A 19,308-nucleotide genomic window follows, 5' to 3' on the forward strand; every position below is an offset into this window, starting at 1 on the left:
TACTGATTTGTCTTGATTTATTTTTTGACCAGAGCATTTTTCATAGATATCAAACACTTCTTTTAGAGCCTTGCAATTGTTTTGATTAGCAATGCAGAAAAAGAGAGAGTCATCCGCAAAAAATATATGAGTAACATATGGAGTCCCTTGTCCGATTTTAATACCATTTATTTTCTTACGCCGGACTTGAACATCAATTAGATGACTCAAAATATCAGCACAGAGAATATATAGATATGAAGATATTGGATCCCCTTGACGTAACCCCCGCCGTGGAATGATATGTCCTTGAGGAACACCATTAATAAGCACTGAATATTCAATTGTACTGACCAGAGCCATTACCCAAGTTATCCATTTTTCTGCAAAGCCAAATGCTCGTAAGGTACCTTCGAGAAAATTCCAATCAACACGATCATAAGCTTTAGTGATGTTTGTCTTAACAGCCATATATGTCTGGGACACTCGTTTCCTTGATTTATGAGAATGCATAAGCTCATGGGCAATCATAACATTATCACTGCTTGTGAATCCAAGACAATTTTGTCGAGAGAAGATTTCAGCCGAAAAACCAAAATCTTGGTTATGATTTTGTAGAGGACATTACAGAGAGCAATTGGACGAAATTCAGACAGTGTTTGAGGATACTTATTTCTTGGTATCATACATATATTTGTATGGTTAAGTCCTGGTGATAATTTTCCCGTTGCAAAAACCCTTAGTTGTTTTGTTTGTTTAGTTTTTTTTGTTAGACATGTTTGTTGATTTTGTTATCGTTTAATAAAGAAAACAGTGAAAAAAAAAAAAAAAAATCGTCGCAACTCGCAAGTGATACTGTATGAAACCTTGTGCTCGACTGTCTTGCACTTTGTCAGTTTCCGTCGGCCAAAAAAAAAAAAAAACTGTCAAAAAACAATAAAAAGTTTCTCTCTTTCTCTTTTCTCTCTCTCTCTCTGAAGAATCTCAAGCCGTTTCGTTTCTTCCGCCAAGCTCACGCCTTTGCCGCCGGCTGGATCGACTCTGCTCCGGCGACCCATTACAGTAAAAGACATTACCTCTACATGATCCCTTTCATTTGTGTTGTTCCACTTAAAAAGGTGAAAACTTTATTGTTTCAGGGGTTGCTTGGTAGCTGTGGAGGTTTCTTTGTCTAGCTTTGTTGCTAAGTAGCTTCTGGGTTTGATTTATTAAAAGTCTCCATCTTTATTAGTTTGGAAGCTAATTAGTGTCTTGGAGTGAGAGTTCTGAGTTTTCTAGGGTTCTTATTCTGATTTAAGTTTAGTAATGGCGGAACCTGCTATGGTGGATAGAGGGATACAGAGCTTAATAGCTGCAACTAACCATTTGAAATCGAGTCTAGAGAAATCTAAAGCCATTGGTTTAGCTTTGGAGCGCACCAGTCCTAGGTTTGACGAGATTGAGCAGAGACTGCCTTCCCTTGAGGCCGCTGTAAGACCCATACGAGCAGATAGAGAAGCTCTCGTGGCTGTCGGCGGCCACATTAACCGAGCCGTCGGTCCAGCAGCTGCAGTCCTCAAGGTGTTGGACGCTGTCCACGGACTCGAGAAGTCTTTGCTATCAGACCCCAAGAACGATCTCTCCGGCTACTTAGCCGTACTAAAGCGGTTAGAGGAAGCGTTGAGGTTCCTAGGCGAGAACTGTGGGTTAGCTATCCAGTGGCTGGAGGACATAGTCGAGTATCTGGAAGACCACAGCGTTGCTGACGAGAAGTATCTTTCGAATCTGAAGAAGTCTTTGAAAGGTCTCAGGGAGTTTCAACAAGAGAAAGCTCGCCTTGACGGCGGGCTTAGGGACGCCGCTTTAGACAAGCTCGAGAACGAGTTCAGGAGGCTGTTGAAGGACAACAGCGTCCCACTTCCAATGGCGCCGCCATTAGGAGAACAAGCGTGCATCGCGCCGCCTCAGCTGCCTGTGACCGTAATCCACAAACTGCAAGCCGTTCTCGGGAGGCTCAGAGCGAATAACAGACTCGAAATGTGCGTTTCGATTTACGTTGAAGTGAGGAGCTCTAACGTTAGAGCTAGTCTTCAAGCGCTTGACCTGGACTATCTAGACATATCAGTCACCGAGTTCAACGACGTGCAGAGCATCGAAGGTTACATTTCTCAGTGGGGGAACCATTTAGAGTTTGCGGTCAAGCACCTCTTCGAAGCAGAGTTCAAGCTTTGCGGCGACGTGTTTGAGAGATTCGGTTCAAACGTTTGGTTAGATTGCTTCTCCAAGATAGCTGCTCAAGCGGGGATGCTCGCGTTTCTCCAGTTCGGTAAAACCGTTACCGATTCCAAGAAAGATCCAATCAAGCTTCTGAAGCTGTTAGACATCTTCACTTCTTTAAACAAACTGAGGGGAGACTTTAACCGTCTCTTTGGCGGAGCAGCTTGTGTTGAGATCCAAAGCTTCACTAGAGATATCATCAAGAAGCTGATAGACGGCGCGGCTGAGATCTTCTGGGAGCTTCTGGTTCAGGTGGAGATTCAGAAACAGATCCAGCCGCCTAGCGATGGCGGTGTGCCTAGGCTTGTCAGCTTTGTGACTGATTACTGCAATAAACTTGTAGGAGATAAGTACAAATCAACGCTTAGTCAAGTTCTGCTCATACAGAAGAGCTGGAGATCAGAGAGGTTCCAAGAGAATCAGCTAACGGTTGAGATTCTAAGAATCATCAAAATGATAGAGCAGAACATGGAGGCGTGGATGAAAGCCTATCCGGATCAAACGCTAGCTCATTTCTTCGGTATGAACAATCATTATCATCTTTACAAGAGCTTAAAGGGTACGAGGATTGGTGATCAGTTAGGAGACTCCTGGCTGAAGGAGCATGATCAGTACAAGGAGTATTACGCTACCGTCTTCCTTAGAGACACTTGGGGTAAGCTCCCAAGCCATTTGAGCAGGGAAGGGCTTATACTCTTCTCTGGCGGACACGCCACGGCGCGTGATCTCGTCAAGAAGAGGCTGAAGTCTTTTAACGATGCGTTTGATGAGATGTATAAGAAGCAGTCCACGTGGGTCGTGCCTGAGAAAGATTTGAGGGAGAGGGTTTGTCAGCAGATTGTTCAGGCTGTTGTGCCGGTTTACAGAAGCTATATGCAGAACTATGGGCCGTTGGTTGAGAAAGATGCTAGTTCGAGCAAGTACGTGAGGTACACGGTGGTGGCTTTGGAGAAGATTCTCAGCTCTCTTTACATACCTAGGCCCATGAGATATGGAAGTTTTAAGGGTACACCGCCGAGTGAGAAACTCAGGAACGATGTTGATCTTAGACGCACTACTTCAGCTGTTGTATGATTGAAGCCATGTTCTGTTGTCTGAAAATGTGATCATGTTGTGTCTGCTCTTCCATCTCCTGGGAATGTTATCTTCAGTGGAGAAGCAGATGTAGACTTTTTATACGTATATAAGATACTGTCGCTCTAGGTATAGCTTTTTAGTCACTGATCAAGTCCCCTTAGTTCATTTATGTCTTGAAGTTTCATGTTAGGGGTTAAGGGGGTTAAGATTATTCTATTTAGTGAGATAGCTAGAAGATCAGTAATGGAAAAATGTTGTGCTACGTTTGTGACATTTTATGATTTTTTTTTTTTAAATAATGGAAAAATGTATGAAAAAAACAGTTTCCTTGTTCTTTCTTTACCTTCAAGGAAGCTCGTTAGACTTGGTTACACCTAGACCTGGGCGTTCGGGTACCCGTTGGTATTCGGATCGGGTTTTCAGATTTATGCTTCTAGGTCTCATACTAAAATTTTATTAGTACGGGTCGGGTTCGGATAATAACACTTCGGGTTCGGTTCAAAATTGTATTGCATCATAAAACCCATAAAGTAATCATATATGGTACGGATTCGGGTTATATCGGTTCGGTTCAGATATAACCAAAGTAAAAAACAAAATTTTTGAAGTAAAACATAAAGAAAAACATCTAAATTAAATAAAAATTAATCTATCACATATAAAATTGATAAAATAACAATAAAATGTTAAATCAAGCATGAAAACAAACATCATTTGTAAAAAATATGTATTGACTTACAGAGAGTAGAATTTTTATTTCAATGAGCAAATTATAAAATACTTATTTATAACTAATTGTGTACTTGAAGCATTTATTAGAATTTTAATATTTATTATTATATATAATATTACCACAAATATTGAATTTAATAATTGAAATACTTATATATATTTCAAAATAATTATATTGACTATTAATTTCGGATTTTTCAGGTTACCGTTCGGGTTCGGTTAATAACACTTCGGGTTCGGATATTTTATGTACCACCCTACAAGACCCGTCCGGGTATTTTTACGTTTCGGATCGGATAACGGGTCGGGTTTTTTTGTTCGGATTCGATTCGGATTTCGGGTTCCGGATTTTATGCCCATGCCTAGTTACACCCGTGAGGGCAGTACTGTAATGAGATTCTTCACACCTTGCCAATCTTTTGCATACAAAAACCACAATGTCCTCATAAAGGATTCAATCATCACATTCAAGAGAGACCCCTTTGCTTCATGCATTTAGACATCGTTGTTTCCAAAATTCACTTTGATAAAGTCCCAAGTTTGTTTGTGCTTTTTCAAATTATTATTTAATAGTATATACTTGCAAAAACTAAACTAATTATGTCAAAATCCGTGTAGATATCATTTCAGTATGAATTAGTTCAAATCCTATCTGGTTTCACTGACGTAAATTTACTACTTTTACCTTTTACCTTTTTTTCAAAAAAAAAAAATCAGTAATAATGAGAATTGGATAAGGTTTTTGGCTGTTATAACGACCACTGAACTATCGGGTACATCGGACAGCATCGGACTTAACGGAGACAGTAACTCCGAAACGTACGGCTAAGGTCCGAGAGCTAGCCAATCTGCAGAGACCACGAAATCATTAACGTGTCAAAAACGTCAAAGTCGCCGTTAGCGTCTTTTCCCTCGGGGTACTATTTTTAGAACATTTGCGCGTATTACACAGAGAGAGACTCAAATACTGTGACTCATCCTATGCGTATATAATAAATTCTTTATAAGCCAACTTTCTTTCTCTCCGCCGGAGATTAGTTCTTAACTCGAGCTCTTAACTTGCGCGCATCGCCGGTTGATGACAGCTAAGTCCGGTTGGTGGAATAACAGGAGGAGACGAGGTCGAAGAGGAGAAGGCTAGAAGAACTGAGAAATGGAGTTTCTGGCAGGTTCGACGTTTGAAGCTGGTACGGCGGTGCAGGATGAAGCTGCACCGGCGGCTCTGTTCTTGACGGAGGAATCTAGCCGCGGTGGAAGCGGGATCGGATTAAGGAGATGTGTTAAGTCTCTGTCGGAGGAGATATCAGAGAGTTCTTCATCATCTGTAGTCGTGTCGGGAGAAAGCAGCGCAAACGAGGAAGAGGACGGTGCCGTTTCGTCACGAGGAACATGGTTTGGTTCCTCTCTGGAAGATTCTCTTCCGATCAAGTACGTTTTTTCTTTGATCATCTTTTCAATTTTTGGCATTTAATTTGTCTTCCCAAATTTTAATTAACCTTGTGTTTTTTTTCTAATTCAGGAGAGGATTATCAAATCATTACATAGGGAAATCGAAATCATTTGGGAATCTATTTGAAGCGAGCAACTCCAAGGATCTAGAGAAAGTGGAGAGTCCGTTGAACAAGAGAAGGAGATTGCTTATTGCTAACAAGCTAAGGAGATCACCACTGTCTTCTTTTAGCATCTACTCCAAGACTAATAATAACCTTAATTCCATGCCTTTACTTGCATTGCAAGAGTCTAATGAGGAGGATCACAAATTCAGTTATGATAATGATCATAGTAGTGATGATGAAACTAGTAAGTTGCAAGAGAAGAGGATGAAGATGACAACGAATAATAGAGATTTTATGGTTCAAACTCATAGCTGCTTATGTTTAACTAGTTTTCGAGATGCTGATCGATAATTCATTATTTTCTCCACTTGTGTTTCGTTTTTTTGTTTGTTTCTGTTGTCAGAGTAGAGTAAGTTTCGTTGGCAATAATTGATCGAAGATTTGATAGAATCGTTGTCTAGTCGCTAAGATGTGCGTTACCGATATATTTCTCTATGAAAACTATTATCATACAGCACCATATTCATCTAAAGTTAAAAATTCATTCTATATATTCACTAGAATACTAGATGAATATTAAATACTAGTTTCTCTACAAACTCAAAGTTCGGATTATATTTATTTCCACCATGATTAATTTTAGTTTAATTAGACACCAATCAAAATTAAAAGAAAATAGCGATTAAAGTAATGAATTTCATATCCATCTGAAATAAAACACAAAACTCGAAAATTAAAGAGTCAAATTCCTCAAATTTTGAGAAGAACCGGATTACTTTATCACTAATGGTTTTGATAATTTGGGGATTTTGTCTTTCTAATTTTTAAGTTTTCTGTTCTATTTCGGATAAACTGGAAGTATTTTTCGTTTAATTTTAATTTTATTTGGTGTTTGATGATTAAGCGTGTATATACAGTAAATCTTGTGATATAGGTCTGAACTGATTTTGAACTTTTTATTTGATATTTAATATTTATTTAATGGGTATATAAAATGTAGTCTTAAGTTCTTAACTTCGTGTAGATATGATGGGTATTTAACGTGTATTTAATATTTATTTAATGGGTATATGATAATTTTGAAGGAAAAATAGATAATTAACCATTTAGATGATAATAAATTTGTTGAACTTATAATAATGATTAATGAATTGGAGTACTTGTGGATATGGTTTGATCTCCACTAATTAAACAATATGATCATACTTCTTGCCTGTAATCTTTAGTGGATATCGTTCCATTATTTGACCCAAATAAAAAAAAATATTTCGTAAAATTTGGTTAGGTCAAGTCAGGTGTAATGTGAACCAAGGTTTAAGTCTAAGATAAGGTTTCCTCTTGTATTCTTATGACATAAGTTGCATAGCACGAGTCATGCCGTTGCGTTGCACGAGTCCGAGTCATGTTGTTCAAACTATTTAACTGATCGATATTCCTTAAAAACTCAGGATTCTCACACATATTCTTTCATATAAAAATCTTCAATGTGAACAAAGGTCTAAGATAATGTTTCCACTTGTATTCTGAATTTCTCAATGTTGCATAAGTCATGCTGTTTTGCTTTGCATGAGTCATGCTGTTCAAACTACTAATATTCTATACGAACTCAGGTTTTTCAGGCATATTCTTTCATCAGAGCTGGCATCAAATAGTTGATTATATAAAATTCACAATGCGTACACCAACATTTGCAACTTTTTTGTTTTGTTTTTTGTTTTTAACATTTGCAACCTTATATTCGAATCCATACGATAGTTAGGATTTGCTATAATATTTTATGCCGGATAAATAAATTTTCTAAAAGCTCCTTACCCCGACTCCCAACGCACGTCCTGGCTTGTCACTTTCACCCTGCAACTACCTCGTTACCCCCCGGTTTCTTTCCTAATCTAGAAAGTTGACCATCTATGCTACCTTCTGCAATCTCACCTACCTTGTTTAACTTTCCTCTTTGAGTTATTTTTCAAATTCTCGGCCTGCCCTGGCCGGTGCTCTTCCCTCTCTTCACCGGCTCCGTCGGTCGGAGATGACCATGAACGACGATTTCTCTAGCTCTTCTCGGTACAATATACATCTACCGGTTTCATCCTCTCATGTCAGCGGGTATAGTTCATTGAACTGTTTGCTTAGAATCGACTGCTACTCCTCTAAGTAACTCCCCTGACAGAACTCTCTCCTTTGTCGAAAACTGCCTGCTCTCAGTCTCTTCGCTAGTTTCTTCTTCCCATCCACTACTACTTTCCAGTATAGAAGCTTCTTCTAGTGCAACCATCTATCTACACTACACCGAAGACTCTCTTTAAAGACACATAACTAGGCATAGTCTACTACTCAGAGGTCACCTTTTCTACCCCTTCCGACTTTGTTCCCCACCTACCTCTGCAATCATGGGACGTAGACTCTCTGCAGAAGAGAAAGGCAAAGTCATTGCAAGCAACCCATCAGGCTTTCCAAGACTCCGCATGGGCGCACCTGACTTTGACCCATCAGACCTTATCAAGGACAACATGCTTACTCTTGTTGGCCGCCTGACTAACCCAAGAGAACAAAAGATGAGCTCTGTTCTGCCTTACCTAGCAAAGAAATGGAATCTCATGGGTGTTTCCAATTCCGTTTCAACAAAGAATAAGACGTCAAGATGGTCTTAGCCAACAGACCATATCAATATGGGCCCTGAATGATTATTGTACAACGCTGGGAACCTATTATTTCTCCAAACTTCCCGGCGCAAATTCCCTTTTGGATCTCGCTTTGAGGCATACCTCTACACTATTGGCACGAAAAAGGTCGTGCGCAATATAAGCCTCGAACTAGGTGAGCTTGAAACCTATGAGGTTACGAGATCTGCAGCTCGTGTAAGGGTGATGGTAGATGGTCCGAAACAGCTGATATGGAAGCATCCATGGACTATGATTCAGGCGAGGAAAGCATTATCTCTTTGCACTATGAAAACTTAGGGAATCACTGTTCCATATGCTACCGTCTATCTCACCTGCAGTCTCACTGCCCGGAGAGACCTGCGGCTCCTACTACCCACCAGACAGAGACCAATGGGCTGGCACATTATAGTCGACCGAGAGACACTACCTCAACCAATCACTCGGGAACCAGCTGGAACGACTGGTAGCGATAACAGACCCTTCCAGCAACGAGTAGACCGCCATGGGAGACCTTTTGGTAGCAGAGTCTCATCAACGTCTCTCCGCAGGGCCTCGAAACAAGCTTGCTCCGGCCTCGTTCCACCCATATGAGCGTAACAAGGGTAAATCTCCAGAGAAGAAAGAAAAGGAATACTCCTCTCCTCCATACACGAGACGTAAATTCACTCATCAAGAGGAGGAGCATGAGCACGGGATTCATAGAGAAAGGAACCGTGCCTCTCCAAACCTCCAATGGAGAGTTAAGTCTCTTCTGCTCAACCAAGAAGTGACTCCCCCGAGTGCTCCTTTCCAACCTCCCAGACCCTCCGTGGAACGTAATCTGAATGCGGTGGACTTCCCTGCAGAACCAACAGTTCCTTCTAGAGAGGAGGTGATGAAAGAGCTCAGAGAAGTTACCCTCCAGTACCTAAACTGTCCAGACCCGGTGGAGAGTGCAGCATGAAAACAACGAGCGCTTCTGAGTGAAATGGATGGCACGGTGGAAGAGACAACAACACGTATCATACAAGCTTCAACATCAGCTGTGCGTGCCCATATAGAAGCTCCTCAGGAGCCACTCTTTCCAGCCCCACTTCCCCAGGAATCAGAAGCTGAAGCAACATCAAGGCCTACGAGAAAACGTGGACGACCCCGCAAAAATACAGAAAGAAGAACCATTGTCAGGCTCAATCCAAGGACCTTCTCAGGCACGGGATCGCGCAAGAGAAACTTAGCTCGTCTCCAAGCCTCACAAGGCACGTCATCCAGAGCGATCACAACACAGGACGCAACGACATCAACATCTGCGGCACCACCGATAGTCCTGATACCAGCTAGCACGAGGAAGACGACGGATTTTCCTCGGTTAACTCCCGATCTTCCTTAGCAGAAATGAGCTGGAACTGTCGTGAGCTGGGAAATCCCATGACAGTCCATCGTATCAGGAATCTTCGTCAACAAGCATCCCTTGATATCATATTCCTCATGGAGGCAAAAAATCCGGACTCCTTTGTGCGTAGCGAGCTAGACTTTCTTGTAACGGATCACCATCTCCTTGTCCCACCGGTTAGATCTAGCAGTGGTGGCCTTGCTCTCTTCTGGAAACTAAGATATTGATCTCCAAATCCTATCATCATCCAAGAATGTTATCGATACTGTTATTTCCCATATAGGATCCACTGTGTTTGTAACCTTTGTGTATGGTGAACCTGAAGTTCCTAATAGAAATATAATTTGGGATTCTTTGATTGAGCTCGCATCCACACGAAACACAGCTTGGATGTTGACGAGTGCTTTTAATGAGATTGTGGATAATAGTGAAAAGTCGGGAGGCCCGGAAAGAACGGAAGGTACCTTTGGATCCTTCCGTAATATGCTTGCTCAGTGTGATTTGTTTGACCTGAAACACTCTGGTATCTCACTATCTTGGAGAGGAAGGTGCCGCACCCACCTTGTATACTGCAGATTAGACCGGACGTTGGTCAACCCGGCGTGGTCCGATAGTTTGCCTACTGGCATATGCCAATATCTCAGCTTTGAAGGGTCAGACCATAGGCCCATTATCACTGTGTTTGATTCAGCAAAACGTCGTCGACATCGCCTCTTCAAATATGATCGCAGACTCCGAGATAATGCCGACCTAAAGGAGTTAATTGATGGGGTCTGGAATACTAATACAAATGCTCCCATCGACACCCGCCTTGCAATGTGTAGACGAGCTATCTCTACATGGACGCGAGAACAATACTTCAACAGCAAGGAAGCAATCAGCAGCTTGAAACAGCGGTTGGACGTAGCGATGACTGACCCTCAGGGGAATGACAGACTGATAACCTCCATCAACTCAGAGCTCATGAATGCATACAAAGCGGAAGAAGAGTTTTGGCGCCAACGAAGTAGGATAATGGGTTATCTTCTGGAGATAAGTACTCAGGATACTTTCATGCGATAGCCAAAGGACGCCGAGCCCGTAACAGAATGTCTGTTATAGAAGACGCAGCAGGCACATCCTACTACGAAGAAGAACAAATTGCAAAGCAGATTTTGGTCTACTTCTCGGACATCTTCTCGTCCTCCGTTAAGGCACTACAATAGCAGACACCACTGTGATTGTCACGTCTGCAATCACACCATCGATCTCAGACACTACGAATGATAGTATCTGCTCTATTCCCGACGCTGCAGAAGTAAAGCATGTGATGTTCCTCATACACCCAGATAAGGCGCCGGGTCCGGATGGCTTCTCGGCAAGGTTTTTCCACTCCAACTGGAACACAATCGGACCAGCCCTAATCTTAGAGATCCAGTCTTTCTTCCGGACATGACACCTACCGCCTCCTACTAATGTCACTTATGTCCGTCTCATACCGAAGATAACAGGAGCCAAGTTGGTATCGGACTACCGTCCGATAGCGTTATGTAACGTGTCCTACAAGGTTATCACAAAGATACTCTCCCTCCGGCTAAAGCCTATTATACAGGATATTATCTCTGAGACGCAGTGTGCATTTGTGCCCGGGAGAGCCATCTCAGACAACGTTCTCATTACACACGAGATTGTACACACACTGAAGATGTCGGAAGCGGAAATCCACTGTTCTATGGCCGTCGAGACGGATATGAGCAAAGCCTATGATAGGCTCGAATGGCAGTTCATTGAAGCAGTCCTCGCCTTGGATTTAAGTCATCACTGGTCAATTTGATCATGCAATGCGTGAAGTCTGTCTCCTATTCCTTCCTTGTTAATGACTCAGTCCATGGTAGAATTCCCCCATTTAGAGGAATCCGACAAGGAGATCCACTATCTCTTTGCATATTCATCCTTTGCGGGGAAGTTCTATCGGGGCTTTGTAGACAAGCACAACGTAACGGCCACATGTTGGGACTTAGAGTGGCTATCCCTACACCTCGACTGAATCACCTATTGTTCGCTGATGATACAATGTTCTTCTTGGACACGGACGAGGATAGCTGCTCCGCCTTGATGGAAATCCTCCAGCAGTATAAAGTGTCTTCTGGCCAGTTGATTAATACCTCTAAATCCCCTATTTCCTTTTCAGCCAAGACCCTACAGGAAATACGGCAACGTGTTAAACAATGCCTCGGGATTGAACATGAAGGAGCGGTAGGAAATATCTCGGGTTACCATAACACTTTGGCCAACGGAAAAAGACCTCTTCACTAGCATTGTGGATCGTATAAGACATAAGGCGGCCAGTTGGGCGTCGAGACAGCTCTCTGGCGCTGGCAAGCTGGTCATGTTAAAGTCGGTGCTTACGGCAGTACCTTCCTTTGCAATGACCTGTTTCGAGCTGCCAGTTAGCTTTTGCAATCGGATCCAATCTGTGCTCACGAGATTTTGGTGGGATGCTTCACCGGAACAAAGAAAGATGTGCTGGGTAGCGTGGGAAAGAATCACAACACCTAAAGCGGCTGGAGGACTTGGCGTTCGTGATATTCAGGCGTTCAATGTTGCCTTGCTCGCGAAACAGGCTTGGAGAGTTCTGACTAAACCAGAGTGTCTCTTATCCAGAATCCTTCGGGCCAAGTATTGCAATAAGGCACATTTCCTCCAAACAGAACCACCGAAAGCCGCATCTCGGATGGAGAGGGATTATAAAAGGAAGGGACTTATTATTGACTCACCTAAGTAAAGCCATAGGAGATAAGGAGAACACGAGAATCTGGAAGGACCCTTGGCTCAGCTCAACGAAACCAATGAGACCGATAGGACCCGTCACAGAAGACAACCAAGACCTAGTTGTCGCTGATCTGCTTTGCAGAGGGAGCATGGAATGGAACGTGAGTAAGATCAAGAGCATACTCCCTCAATACCTGAATACGATTCTGAGCATTAAACCGAGCATCACAGGATTACAAACTCATATGTTTGGTTAGCGTCAAGGTCGGGTTTGTACTCTGCAATATCTGGGTACTATGCCGCTATAACAATGGATCAACACACCCCTACAGCCAACCATATCCTGTATAAGACCATCTGGAACAGCAAAGTGTCCCCAAAACTTCAACTTTTCCTTTGGAAAATAGTCCCTGGAGCTATCACCATAGGAGAGAATCTAGCAAAACGAGGCCTCCTCGCTAACATTACATGCCGGCACTGTGGAGAACTAGAGACCACTGAGCACATCTTCCTTCACTGCAACTTCACCAGACAAGTATGGGCCTCACAATTATGGAAGCTGAATTTCAATCCGTCGGATTGTGCATCCTTCAGTGAAGCCCTCCTCTTGTCTGCCGGACAGACAAACCTTCCACCGTTGGGAGTAACATGAAACTTTTTCCCTTGGATTTGTTGGGGAATTTGGACAGCAAGAAACTACCGGATCTTCGAAAGCATAGATACTTCACCTGCGGAAATCCTCGCAAAATCCATTAGGAATGCAAGAGAATGGGCGAATTCCCAATCTATCTCCCCTTCGACTCACCATAGACAAAACCTGCATATTCCTCCAGTTAACTCTGCAGTTATAGATTGTTTTACTGATGCGGCATGGCAGGTAACGACGACAGAGCAGGCTGTGGCTGGATATTCATAAGTCAACAAAAGAAACGTCTACTACAAGGCACTACCACCTTCGCTCACACAGCATCTACACTTGTGGTTGAAGCCTTAGCCGTTAGATCAGCTCTCCTCCATGCCCTAGAAGCGGGCTTCTCAAAAATCTGTATTAAATCAGATTATCAAACACTTGTTGCTGCTATCTTCTCGAAGTATCACCCGACGGATCTCTACGGAATCACTCTGGACATGGAGCACCTCTCTGTATCCTTTGATTGTATTGCTTTTACTTTTATTTCCAGAAACTTGAATGTCTTGGCACTTGCTAAATCAGTTTTGTATGCGGCTTTAGCCAACTAAACCTTCGGTTGGTCTGCTTCTTTTTAATATATTGGTGTTCAGAAAAAAAAGATAGTTGAGATTTAAAGAAACACACTATCAATTATTGTCGTTCTAAGAACCACTGGTCCTGCCTCTTTCTTTCTTTCTTCACCAATAAAAGTGGTCCTGCTCTGTCTTATTTGCATCTCTAATAACGTTTCTCATAATAGCTGCTATAGACCCAGACTATAGTGGATAAACAAAAAAATAGAACACGACAAAGCATTTCACCAAAATCATGGTTTAATCTTCCCCAACAAATGACATTATATAGAGAAAAAAAACATTACAAATAACATGAAATCGTCCAAGTACTATAAAACGAAGAACACACTCAGCCGTATGAGTAAGAACCAATCCGTACCATACCGGAAACTATACCGGCCAAGGTGTGATAACAGATTAATCTTTACATTATTGCTTAAAGTCTTAAACGCTTCCCTCCGTAGTAAACAGGTTAAACAAACAAAAAAATTGCTCTAAGAGAGAAACGAACGTAGTTTAAACCTGTTTACCTTGTGCCCCACCATTCCAAGCCTGTAACAATCAATTTGGGTATGGTAAGGTGTGAGGATTCAAGATGAATAGATCAAAGTGGAAAACAAGAACTAGCTAACCTTAGCTACTACCCTTTTGTTTGAGGGTGATCTTGTCCCCAAGACTTAGAGCAATCCCTTGGGTCTTGCTCCTTATCCTTATGTAGCCACTCAATGCTCCGTCTGTTTGCTTCTCGATACTCACGTTCACAAGAGCATCCTCACCAAACACACTTTTTGCGTATAAGTTTGCTGCAAGGAACCCACATTCTCCTTCTAGTTCAGATCTGCAAATAGAGAGAAGCATTAATTAGTAAGAAGAGTTTCGGCCTATAAGAGAAGAAAGAAGAATCTGAACTTACGGGCCAGTGAGACACTTCATGTTTGTAGATTTGATTATGTGGTCGAGGAACTCTCTTTCGTTCTCAATCTTGGTGTTCACAGCAACCTGACATGAAGACCACAACGCAAATGGTTAAACACCAAACTCCAAACAAAGTGTAAAAGGTTTTGTGTGTGACCTTGTTCTCCCATTCAAACTCTGCCCACATGGTTCTGAAAGCAACATCCGAGCAAACAGCAGGGGAGATATAGTCCATGATATCAATGTGAATGTCGTTAAGAACCACGACGTTTCGCTCCATCACATTTGATGTCTCATACACGATGTTCCCGAATATGACTCCGGTCTCTGTGGACGACACCTTGATGTTTGCTTTTATCTGCATGCTCGTTGCAGGAGCAAGACTATAGTTTTGAGGACGCTCAACAAGCTTGAGATCACCCATGGTTGCTAACTCCAAGCACAGATTCTGAAGAGTTTCCTTTGTACGGTTGATAACAGTAACTTCGAGTGCGATGTCGTAGTGGTGGACAGTCACATATGCTTCAGCATAGACTGGGTCACTGAATCCTGTGAGTTGAAGAATGCGGTTGAGTTTGTTCGCATCGTTCTCGTCTTTTGTGAACTCTCCAGTAGCACGCTTCAGGTCATCTTGTACCTGGTCTTCCAACTCAAGTTGACTCATTCCCTGAAAAAAAAAACTTATCATCAGAAATTTGATCTACTGACAGATTTTTAAAAACGTAACCAGCCACTATAAACTTCTGTTGTCATTCTTCAGTTTGAGAAAATAAAATAATCGGATTTAACTGTAAAAGAGAGCAGACATCTACGTGTAAGAACAGAACAGATTGCAAGGAACTCATAATAGTAATTAAAAACAATGAGGCAAGCGATAGTTTGGAAAGTAATATTACCTTCCGGCTCTTTAGATGGAAGAAGTCAATTAGATCATCAGGTTGCGCATGAGTTGTTTGGGTCTTTGCCTTAAGTTCCTCCATCTCTCTAAGTTGTTTTTCAGAAATCATCTTGACAAAACTCTGGCGGCAGGATTCCAACCATATCTTTTTCATCTCATCATTCCTATGGCAAAGCAGTTTTATGCACAGCACAATCCTCTCATATGAATCATTATCAATAGGGTGTGGGGAAGCAGGAGACTGCCCAAGTTGCAACATGGAAACCATGATCAGCAAGGCCTGTGTGACTGTCTTGTTCACTTCTGTTTTAGATGACTGAACCTCCTCCAACCTAAGAACAAGCTTGGTCAATGTGCAAGCAACCACTGCTCCTAGGAAAAAATCACCAGTTAGAAGCAGTGCTCTCAAATTTCCAGAAGTCAGTGCCCCTTGAACAACTGTTGGTGTTGAGAATGTGGTTTCAGAGGCCGCGCTTTGGGTAGCATAAGTACCATCAGCAAGAATCACGGGTTTTCTAGAGGACACCATGGCAGAAGAGGTTGGCTGAATCTTCTTTGATGTCTCAGTTGGCGCAGATTCCTCAGAAACAGAGTAGAATGGTAACTCACCAAGGCATTGCTTAATGGTCGAAATGCCATTCTCAACTTCCGAAAGTGAAAGGCAATACTCCCCAATAATCCACAGTGCACAAGGGCAGACCTTTCCAGCGCGGATCTGATAGAACGTGTCCAGCAACCTGGTAATGATTGAAACTCTCAACTTGGGATTTGTTTCAATTATCTCTCTAACAAATGAAATCACGTCAAGTGCTGAAGCCACATTGCTATCTCCCAAGAAATCCATTAGAAGATGGACCACTGTGCTTGCAACTTCGGGGAACTTAACCGCGCAAGCATGGATTGCTTGAATAAGCATTTGTCTGTACTCTCCATTCTTCTCAAGCTCTCCACTCTGTGTCTTTACAACTTCTTTCTTCAACATTTGAACGACCTCATTAATGTTGTGATGAGTAATCAAATCAAGGGCAATGTCAAGTGTCTTCCTGCGAATATCGAGGTTTGGGCTTGAGAGTACTCTGAGCACATCTATTATTAGCTCAACCATGATATCTCTGTGCGATGACTTAAGCTCACTCAACCTATCGAGCAAAATAAGCTTCACATTGTTGTCACTCTGAGAAAGAAGAAGTTGACAGTAGGTGTTGGCAGCAGCCCTAATAGCAGTAGGGGCAGATGAGAGAGAAACAAGCGTCCCAGCACATTCATAGATAACTGCAGAGGAAGTGGCACTCAACAGAGAAATGATAATCTTAATATATTTCCCCTTCTCTGCTGGTTTGGTCTTGCACACACTCCGAATCAACTCCAGCACCACCATCTGAAGCGACTCATTCCAGTCTGAAACCTTGTCAACATTGCTCAGAAGATAGTACACAGCTCGTTCCTCAGCACAGGTAAAGAGCATCAGAAATGCATTTCTCTTGGCGGACGGATCTTGTTCTGTTGACAGAGCTTTCTCGATCATTTCAGGTGCATCAACGAAAAGCTGCTCGCCATTTGGAAGCTTATAGATCGACATGACGGCAAGAATTGCATTCCTACGAACAAATGGATGACGGTGCTCCAGATTCTGCAACACTGACGGAGTCAAAGGCTCCACGATTTCAGTCTCCTTCAACCGGCAGAGAAACCTCAGTGTCACTCCACGGATGTATTCATTAGGATGCATAAGGTTGTTCCGAAGATTCTGGCAAATCAAAATCATTTCAGGCAGCACCTTCCCCTTGGAATCGGTTTTCTCAATCAACTCCAGGTACAGCAGCAGAAGCTTTTGGATCGTGTGGTCTTCAGAAGGCAGCACGTATCTAATAATAGTTATGAAAAGCTGAGGAATGGTTTCACCGTTGAGCAAAAGCATAACCGCCTTCTTCATGGCATCAACTTTTGCTTCCACATCGTTTCCTTCCAGAGCTTCTTTAATCTCCTTGGCAACTGCTGGAGTCCCTTTGTCATAATGTACAAGCAAGGTACTAGACTTGTCCATCTTTTCGGGCGCTGCACAGAGAGTGAAAGAGAAACGAAAATGAAGAAAACTTTTGAGCTCAAACAAAACGGAACATCATGCAAGAAGAAGCACCACTACAACATAAGGCATATAAATAGTGCACAGAGAAAACTATAAATAGTGCACAGAGAAAACTATAAATAGTGCACAGAGAAAACAGGAACCAAAAATCAGATTTTCACATACAGATCACATATTAAAAAAAACAAGATAAGTAAAATGTTAATGTTTCGTGCGGTTTAAAGTTTCGGTTACAGAGCACAAAGAACCTTATTAGCTTCGTCATCACTGTTCAAGTAAATCTTATACAAGAAGTTCAATAGTATCCACATACCTACTCAGCAGTAATCTACACCACTCTACTTGAATTTCTATACAATGAATGAAGCATCTCTCCGCATTTCAAAATTCATTTTTTTTCACAAAATGGCTAAAATCAACAACTCCGTTCTCCAATTCATGGTTTATGAGCAAAAACATCACAGAAGAAAAATCGGTAATGTCGAATCCTCAGATCCAGCTACAAATACGATCAAAACATCCAACAAAAATCATTTCCAATAAATGAAAAATAGCTTCGGATCCACTAAGATTTCAAAACGAATGCACATCTCTCTATCAGATTTGAAGAGCAGCGATCGAATCTACATAGTCTGCAGTCTCACTCAGCCGCATTAACGCGAAGATCGGGTTCCTAACGGAATCGGATCGAGATCAAACAAGAGAACGTCCGAGAAAACCGATACATTGTAGATTTACACAAAGGAAAAGGCGAAAAGGAGATCGATCTCTACAAAAATCTGGATCATAGGTCGTGGTTAAGCAGAGAGACGAACCTCAAGGTGGGAGATCCGGAGAGAGAGGAGGAGATCCACGGAGTTGCTAAGCTATGGATCCAAGAGAAATATGGATCTCGTGAAACGAACAACTCACGCGGAAAGTGAGATGAGAATATGCGTACGTACGATGGTGGATTCGTCTTGTGGTTTACTCGTCGAGATGCGATATTTATTTTCTGCTTTGCCTGATTTGGAAACGCAGCAGGGAATGATGGAGTCAACCTTAAAAGGCCCAGTGATTGATTGATGGGAAGCCCAGTTCTATAGAAGTTGGGCTATTTTAGTGTTCCTACGTTTCTAATTGTTTTCATTATAAGCCCCATCTTTATAAACCGAGCTTGATTAGAATTTAATTTACAGACTAAGGAGGGTGTATTGAAAAGAGTTTCAAAAGATTTTGGGATTTTGTTAAAATCTCCTGTTATTCAACCGAAGACTTAAAAAAAAAAAATCTAAATCAAGTGTTATTCAACATGGAATTTGGGTAAAGTAACTCAAAATCACTTGTAATCCCTTGCTATTCAATTAACAATTTGTATAAACTAAATCAAATCCACTGTTATTCAATTATAACCAATATCTAGGAAGAAACTTTTTTGATTAGGATTTTAGGAGAGTTTACATTCTTTTTTAGTTAAAAACAGTTCATATAGAATACCATCTCTACCGATGGTATTCGAAGAAACTTAAAAATTAAAAAAATAGAACAAAACATTCTAGAAAATATTGTCGTACCATGTCAAGTAAGAACTGAGAGACGCCTGTCTTGTTCGGAGGGCCTTCTTCCTCAGAGGGCAAAACGCCGGTGTCGGCTATTTCTGCCTCCAGAAGAAACCCGTCTTTGAGTTGTAAATAAACTGTCACTGTAGAATTCGAAGTATCTATTGATCGACTATATATGTATATATTAACACGAAGCAGATCAAAGCGTAGTTACATCAGGATGACCCTACTTGAAGGAGTTCA

General features: G+C 41.9%; 3 protein-coding genes across 3 annotated transcripts; 2 read left to right on the plus strand and 1 right to left on the minus strand.

The window, feature by feature from the left end:
- The first annotated feature begins 869 nt into the window (after positions 1 to 869).
- On the plus strand, positions 870 to 3,634 carry LOC106442135 (exocyst complex component EXO70A1). The gene is made up of 2 exons (XM_013883861.3): positions 870 to 1,041; positions 1,119 to 3,634. The coding sequence occupies exon 2, from the start codon at positions 1,285 to 1,287 to the stop codon at positions 3,307 to 3,309; it is 2,025 nt and encodes a 674-aa protein (XP_013739315.2). The 5' UTR covers positions 870 to 1,041; positions 1,119 to 1,284; the 3' UTR covers positions 3,310 to 3,634.
- Positions 3,635 to 4,266: 632 nt separating this feature from the next.
- Positions 4,267 to 6,050, plus strand: LOC125583475. Its single transcript, XM_048750454.1, has 2 exons — positions 4,267 to 5,472; positions 5,564 to 6,050. Exons 1-2 carry the CDS (start codon positions 5,198 to 5,200, stop codon positions 5,949 to 5,951), a joined length of 663 nt encoding a protein of 220 aa, XP_048606411.1. The 5' UTR covers positions 4,267 to 5,197; the 3' UTR covers positions 5,952 to 6,050.
- A 7,829-nt stretch (positions 6,051 to 13,879) lies between these two features.
- Positions 13,880 to 18,547, minus strand: LOC106390047 (coatomer subunit beta-1-like). The gene is made up of 6 exons (XM_048750455.1): positions 18,340 to 18,547; positions 15,437 to 17,493; positions 14,698 to 15,207; positions 14,539 to 14,624; positions 14,258 to 14,463; positions 13,880 to 14,177 (listed from the first exon to the last, which is right to left on the minus strand). The coding sequence occupies exons 2-5, from the start codon at positions 17,480 to 17,482 to the stop codon at positions 14,259 to 14,261; spliced, it is 2,847 nt and encodes a 948-aa protein (XP_048606412.1). The 5' UTR covers positions 17,483 to 17,493; positions 18,340 to 18,547; the 3' UTR covers positions 13,880 to 14,177; position 14,258.
- Positions 18,548 to 19,308: the final 761 nt, after the last annotated feature.

The sequence above is a fragment of the Brassica napus genome, chromosome C3 (genome assembly GCF_020379485.1).
Source record: "Brassica napus cultivar Da-Ae chromosome C3, Da-Ae, whole genome shotgun sequence".
Classification (NCBI taxonomy): domain Eukaryota; kingdom Viridiplantae; phylum Streptophyta; class Magnoliopsida; order Brassicales; family Brassicaceae; genus Brassica; species Brassica napus.

Bases quoted from the DNA above. Each gene is read 5' to 3' on its own strand.
- LOC106442135 (XM_013883861.3), top strand. From the start codon at position 1,285: ATGGCGGAACCTGCTATGGTGGATAGAGGGATACAGAGCTTAATAGCT.
- LOC125583475 (XM_048750454.1), top strand. From the start codon at position 5,198: ATGGAGTTTCTGGCAGGTTCGACGTTTGAAGCTGGTACGGCGGTGCAG. The intron at 5,473-5,563 runs GTACGTTTTTTC...TTTCTAATTCAG, and splicing joins GAAGATTCTCTTCCGATCAA to GAGAGGATTATCAAATCATT.
- LOC106390047 (XM_048750455.1), bottom strand. From the start codon at position 17,482: ATGGACAAGTCTAGTACCTTGCTTGTACATTATGACAAAGGGACTCCA. The intron at 15,208-15,436 runs GTAATATTACTT...TTTTTTTTTCAG, and splicing joins TCCATCTAAAGAGCCGGAAG to GGAATGAGTCAACTTGAGTT. The intron at 14,625-14,697 runs GTCACACACAAA...TCTTCATGTCAG, and splicing joins AGTTTGAATGGGAGAACAAG to GTTGCTGTGAACACCAAGAT.